The following is a 7,119-nucleotide window of genomic DNA, read 5'->3' on the forward strand; positions in this document are numbered from 1 at the left end:
AATGGACGTAGCTGGCACGCGGGGGGTTAAGCGGCCGGCCGCCGTCAAAGTGAAAGTACCAGGTGCATCCATTCATTTCTATGGAGCGTGCTGTTCAGATCAGCTGATCCGAACAGTACTCGCTCATCTCTAATCATTATACTTGGGGGTCTGAAAAGACTCCTGAGTATAATGATGGGGGTGTTTCTGGAGTTCATGGGTCCGCGGCCTTACCGATCCCGGCTCCTGCTCACTGCTCCTGCTCCGGTTCCTGCCCTCATTGAACAAGGTAGTGGGGACATTTGGGTGTAGTTTAGGCACATTTGAGAAGTGCCTCTGTTCTGCCAGTGGAGTAGGATTGGTAGTTATTACTAGATGTTGGCTTCTTTCTCTATATTCATGCTTTTTTCTCCTCCTCTTGTATTCTGTTTTTTTTTTTTTTTTACTTTTTCTTTAATATAGCCCTTTTTTGGTTTTTCTTGTCCTAATATTTTCTCTGGTCTCTCCGCCATAGCCTCTGGGCGTCTACTGCTTTATACAGTAGACACCCAGGACTAATGCCCCCGGTTGGTGCCCGCACCAATCAGGGGCATTAATCCCTCCGGCGCCTCTGTCAAAGCTGACCGAGGCCCCAATTTCCTGGCAGCAGGAGGACGCTGCCATTTTTGCTGTGGTCGCGGGTACCTGCCGAAGACTCCCCGGCCTTTCATTCTATTGCTTGTATTGCAGGCTACGTTAGGTAGCCTGCAATAGAAGCGCCGGTATGTATTGCAATGCATTAGCACTGTAATGCATTGCATTAGTGATCAGACTCCCCAGGGGTTCAAGACCCCTAGGGGGTCTAACAAATGCAAAAAAAAGTTTTAAAAAAAGAAAAAATATATATATAACATTTTTTAAAAGTATTAAAAGTTCAAATCACCCCCTTTTCCCTAGAACACATATAAAAGTACTTAAATACTGTAAAACACACAAATATTATCCCTGTGTCCAAAAACGCCCACTCTACAAATCTATGAAGATATTTTTCCTGTATGCTAAATGCCATAGCAGGAAAAAAAAAGTCAAAAGTGCCAAACTGCCGTTTTTTCACTGTTTTGCCTCTGATATAACTAAAAAGTACCCAATACATTATACAGAACAATTAATGGTATCAACATGAAGAACAATTTGTCTCGCAATGATTAAGACCTCATATGGCTGAGAGTGGAAAAATAAAAAAGTTATGGGGTTTGGAAGGAGGGGAGTCAAAAACGAAAATCGAAATATGCCGTCGGCGGAAAGGAGTTAAAAAAAAATTTCACTATAAAAGTGTATGCGGCAGAATTGTTTTTTGTGTCTGTAAGTCTTATAATGTCCAAAAAAATTAAATGAACGTTTAAAATTTGATGTTAACATAAAGCAGAGATAAGGTAAAATACATTTATATAATTTGAGTTGTATGACTATATGAAAAGAGGATAATTTCAATCTTTGAAAATTGCATATTTTTCAAAATTTTCACCAAATTTCCTATTTTTTTCATTAATAAACAAAACATATTTACCCAAATTTACAAGAAACACAAAGTACAATGTGTCATGAAAAAACATATTCAAAATCAATTGTAAGAGTGAAAGCATTTCAAAGTTATTACCACAAAAAGTGACACGTCAAATTTGAAAAATGGGGCTGTGTCATAAAGTTCAAAACTGGCTGTGACGCCAAGGAGTTAATGTCCCCATACATGATGGGGGACAAGTGAAGTTGCTACTTTTTTTTTTTTTTTTTTAAATGTAGATTGTGAGCCCCACATAGAGCTCACAATGTACATTTTTCCCTATCAGTATGTCTTTTTTGGAATATGGGATGGAAATCCACGCAAACACGGGGAGAACATACAAACTCCTTGCAGATGGTTTTTTGCCCTTGGCGGGATTTGAACACCAGGACTCCAGTGCTGCAAGGCTGCAGTGCTAACCACTGAGCCACCGTGTGGCCCCCGAAGTTGCCACTTTTGAACCTTCAATGGGCCCTGTGTACCGCATATTCTGTTGCAATGACGTAATGAAATTAGCAATAAACAATAATCTGGTGGCAGAATATCAAATATATCTAAATATATATGTATAAATTTGCGGCTTGTTTTCTAACTCTACATCTCTTCTTTATTGTAATCCAGAATTCTTCATTAATCCTCTTTGAATATCAGTCGTGAAAATGCGTTGTGTGAGCTTCATCTTCATAGTATTCATTATTTCAATGAATTTATCCTACTGGTACTATGATCATTTTCATCAAAGGATTTTGTCTACAATCTGTAAGGCAACCAGTGAAGAAAATCTACCTAAAACTCCTTCAAGTACTATCCAAACACTGAAGGGCATGATGACTATATTACCTCAAGGGCGACTAGGAAACCTAATAGGGGAGTATGGAGCACTTTACGCTCTTGCAAAAATGAATGGCTATCGCGCGTATATTCTCCCCGAGATGCACCGGGAACTTTCTCCATTATTCAAGATAAATTTACCTGTAATTTCCAAGGATTCAGATAAGCGTATCAAGTGGAAGCAATATAAAATTAACAACTGGATGTGTCCCGAATACCGCAATATCAAAGGAGAGAATGTCAAATTGAATGGTTTTGTGTACTCTTGGACTTTCTACCATCATATAAAGAGTGAACTCTTACAAGAATTTATATTCCATGATTTTGTTAAAGATGAAGTTAATGATTATCTAGCAAAAATTAGTAATAATCGGAAAAACGTAACATTTGTTGGAGTTCATGTTCGCAGAGGGGACTATCTGAAACTTTTTGTTCAACAAAAAAGGGGAGTCTTAGCAAACAGTGATTATCTCCAGAAAGCCACAGATTACTTCAGGAAGAAGTACCAGAACCCAATATTTGTGGTAACCAGTAATGGGATGGACTGGTGTAAGCAGAATATTAACAACTCCTTAGGAGATGTTTACTTTGCTGGAGATGGAAATGAAGGATCCCCTGCTCACGACTTTGCAATTTTGGCCCATTGCAACCACACCATCATGACATTTGGGTCATTTGGTATTTGGGCGGCATACCTGGCAGGTGGAGAAGCAATACACCTGACTAACTACAGTTCACCTGATTCATCGTATCTGAATTATGTAAAGTATGAAGCAATCTACCTTCCAGAGTGGATTGCTGTCCCTGCTAACCTATCTGAATTACTAAAAAACAAGGCGCACATGAAACCATAACATTTTTGGCAAAGATTTAGCTTGATATTCTATGCTTAAAGGGGTATTCCCATGTACATAATCATTTTTAAATTTGTAGATAACTAAAAGTTAAACATTTTTGCAAATTTAAGTAATTAAACATTTTGCAGAGTTTTAAAGATTTTCTCTAAATATCTTGTGGTCACAGTCTGTTGTCTTGGCCGGTTGCCAATGTATACGACCACCAATGCAGGAATTTTCTAAGGCCAGAAAATCAGCCATGATGTCATTATTGTAGCCGGGATATCTTCTGATACAAGTAGTGTCCCTGCCTGATAACCCGGCTACAATAAGAAAATCATAGCTGGGTTCCTGACAAGTCCCAGACCATAGAAAGTTTCTGCATTAGTGCTCGTAACCATTGGCAACCGATCAAGACTGTCACCACTAAGAAAGTTAAAATCTTTAAAACTTTGCAGAAAGTTTAATTGCTTATATTAGCAAAAACGTTTAACTTTTAATTATCTACAAAATTAAAAATAATAATGTACATGGGAATACATTATCATGTGGTTTTTGCTCAGTTTCCACCTGAAAAAGGAGAAAAATGCAGAGAGAATGGAAGATTATATAGATAACCTGTTTTCCCTTAGCCTTAAACCTGCATGGAAGTGTGGACTACTTCTTTCAAGGAGATGATTTTTGGTGTCTATTGCTGATGTGTGAAGATGCCTACAGCCGACTGGTATTTCTTTCTTTTACTGTGGACACGTAGGACAATGTTACAGCCTGGGAACCTACCATCACGCACCTACCCCATAAGTTTATGGAAGCTTGGCAAGAGAGCAGCACCATGTATACCTGGATGGCTTCAGACTTCTTTAGGCAGTAGAACATAGTGGTAAGAAGAAAGGAGGAGGGCTTGTAATGAAGGACATTTGGGGCATTTTTTGTGGTTAAGGAACAATAGCGCTGATGCAAGATACCGAACTATCAGCTGTGAGCATGAAATCTCACTACCTACCAAAGGAACTGCCACATTTTATTGTGATAGCTGCATATGACCCCCACCTCTGCAAAAAAAACCCCAATTTCAGCCTGTTATATCTACATGCTGTGACCCCTCCTCGTGTCCTCCAACCATGGTCAGGCCAGGTCAGATGTTGATAAGTAGATTTTCCGATCTTCAAAATGAGGATGTATGGTCCAAGTATATACACAGTGTTCTTCACTAAGTCTAACTTGTGCAATCTCTCCTCCATCTCAGAAGTGGGAGAGAGAAAAAAGGTTGGTAAAGATATAACTTGATTTATGTTACTAAAGGTAGGGACCTTAGGTAAAAACCAAGGACAAACCTGAGCTGAACTCTGTCAGGGAAAAAGGTAAAGTGAGGGCTGTAGCTAAAAGAAGTGGGTGCAGGCCCAGCATGACTAGATTTGCTGAGTCCTTCAGGTGCCCAGCTCTGCAGCACTGCAAGGGTTAACCCCCCTTGTTAGTGCTGTTTACAGTTCATGGCCCGGTCTACGGGTGGTGACCAGGCCATGACCCTCTCTGGGGGTTATATATATATTCCCTCTCCCCCCCTCTCATTCCCTGTTACTTCCCCGGATTCCCTGCTTTCCCTCCCGCCCTATTTTGAGCGATTTTATGGTTGTGTTTGTTGTGTTTCTCACTTCTTCTTTTTCAGGATACCGTCCCTCTCTGTCACGACAGCCGGCGGTTGGAAGGTCTGGCAGGGCACGCTTTAAGGTCATTTAGGGGAGAATATGGGGGACCCAAGGTGTAGGGTACCCCCCTTTCCAGTTATGTTTTATGGGAGAAATGCATATTAACGAGTAATAATGGGTGTTTTGCCAAGCAGTATTCTGACTTATTGTCTGCTCCCGAGTCGGCGCGCTGCGGCTGGGAGCTGTTATCCTACTGCTTCCCCTTTTGGTTGGCCCCGCCAGACCTCCCATTTGTAAAGTTGTTTTATTTACTTGTTTATCATTTGTCTAAATAAATTGGCTGTTGTGGCCGTTCTAATCCATCTGAATCTTGTGTCTGTTTGAGTTATTTCATTATAAGTAACTATCTCCTCTTGCCAGAAAAGGGGTGTGGGGTTTATAATTTGTTTATCTAGAAGGACGTAGGAATATTCCAGTCATGTATGGCTCAGAAGCAGCCAAAGCTTGCAATTCACCAATCCTCTTGGCAGAAGTAATAGCCAGCAAGAAGATCATTTTGTAGGAAAGATAGCTCCAATCCACATCCGTTAAGGGTTCAAAGGGAGGAGAATATAGCCCCTGTAGGACCGAGGCCAAGTCCAATTGCGGGACAGGAGGTGGAGCCTAGAGGCCCCTTTAAGGAATTGCTTTATCAGAGGATTTTGAAATAACCGGGTCCCCAGAAGAGCGGAAAGTGCTGAAACATGAACCTTTAGGGTAGCTGGAGTCAATCCCTTATCCAGGCCAATTTGCAGAAACACCAGGACCGATTTGATAGCAGAGTTGTTAATCTGCCTATTAGTGCACCAATCCTGGAATATTCGGGAGATCCTCTAGTAGCTCTGGTTAGTGGAATCCGCTCTTGAGTGGGCCAATGTCCTTAGGACGGCCTGGGACAATCCTCTATCTCCACATATGGCGCGGTCAACCTCCAGGCAGTGAGGTTGAACTGTCCAGGTCCTGGCAGAGCTGTCTGTTTAGCGTTACCAGGTTATGGACTTGTGCAAGCAGGTCCCTGGACTCCTCAAAATGAGGTGGGTAAACCATGCCCTTTTTGGCCAGAACGGCGTCCGCCGGACGCCGATGAGTTGAAATCGGGACAGGCAAGTGCCTGGGCGGGCAAGGGTCGGGGGCCCCCAGAGGCTGACGCCGGCCCTGTCCCCTGGCACCCGCAGCAGTCATAATTTGTGCCCAGGCCAGTGAGCAGCGCCGAGCTTCAGCTCCTCGCACAGGTGCAGTACTACCTGCTCGCTGGCTTCAATACGGGTAGTACTGCGCCTGTGCAAGGAGCTGGAGCGCTGCTCACTGGGAACAATGACTGCTGCGGGCACCAGGGGGCCGGCACACGGTGGCGGGCCAAAACCGGGCCCCCCCCATTTTTCAATTTGGCCGGGCCCCTCACACCAGTAGCAGTAATACTGGCCTATTGGCGGCCATGGACGTACCGGTACATCCTGTCAGAACTAGGCAACCACTATCCGGATGTATACAGTCTATGGGCAGTCCGGAAGTGGTTAATAAAGTAGTAATTTAGGGTAATAAAGTATATTACAAAAATGGTCACCATACGCCCCCCACACAATAGTAGGGTTAAAAAATGGAAGTCAGGCTAGCAGACAAACAAGGTGTAAAACAGCCATTAAAAACACCTATTTTTTTTATGGCCGTCTTGCACCCAAGGGGCAAAAGGGCACCCATTTTCCCAGATCAAGCATTCATCATGTATGGAGATCTGTGCAAATGACCAAATTGTACATGACATATAAAATAAAATTAATGCGGCCAGTTTTCACTGTCATGTGAAATTTAGCCTTACACTATAGGCCAATTTACACTCAGACTTGTAACAAATTCATTTGGACTGAACCCAAGCATGGAACCGAAACATCTAAATTCAAAACAAAAAACTTCAGAGGTTCATCCAACTATAACAGGTACAGGATTCAGGAAAAACAGGATCAGACACAGGTTTTAGGGGACATTAGATATAGGCTCAGGTTTCAGGGTATACCTCAGGTTTTGGTATTCACAGGATAAAGGAAGGTCTGAGGGTACACAGAATGCAGACACGTGCCTCTGGGGACCCCAGATACAGATTGGATATAGGCTCAGGATACAAACACAGGATTCAGGATACACCTGAAATTATATGCCTCCCCTCCATCTCTCCCCCAGTTTCATATACACCCTTCCTCTGCCCCCAATTTCATGTCCTCCTCTCCATCTCTGTCCCCAGTTTCATGCTGTT

The 7,119-nt window shown here is 42.6% G+C and overlaps 1 protein-coding gene across 1 annotated transcript; it reads left to right on the forward strand.

Annotated features, from left to right (window-relative positions):
- The first annotated feature begins 2,199 nt into the window (after nucleotides 1-2,199).
- Nucleotides 2,200-3,204, forward strand: LOC142210014 (galactoside alpha-(1,2)-fucosyltransferase 2-like). Its single transcript, XM_075279045.1, has one exon. The coding sequence runs from the start codon at nucleotides 2,221-2,223 to the stop codon at nucleotides 3,202-3,204; it is 984 nt and encodes a 327-aa protein (XP_075135146.1). The 5' UTR covers nucleotides 2,200-2,220.
- Nucleotides 3,205-7,119: the final 3,915 nt, after the last annotated feature.

This window comes from Leptodactylus fuscus, chromosome 6 (genome assembly GCF_031893055.1).
Source record: "Leptodactylus fuscus isolate aLepFus1 chromosome 6, aLepFus1.hap2, whole genome shotgun sequence".
Classification (NCBI taxonomy): Eukaryota; Metazoa; Chordata; class Amphibia; order Anura; family Leptodactylidae; genus Leptodactylus; species Leptodactylus fuscus.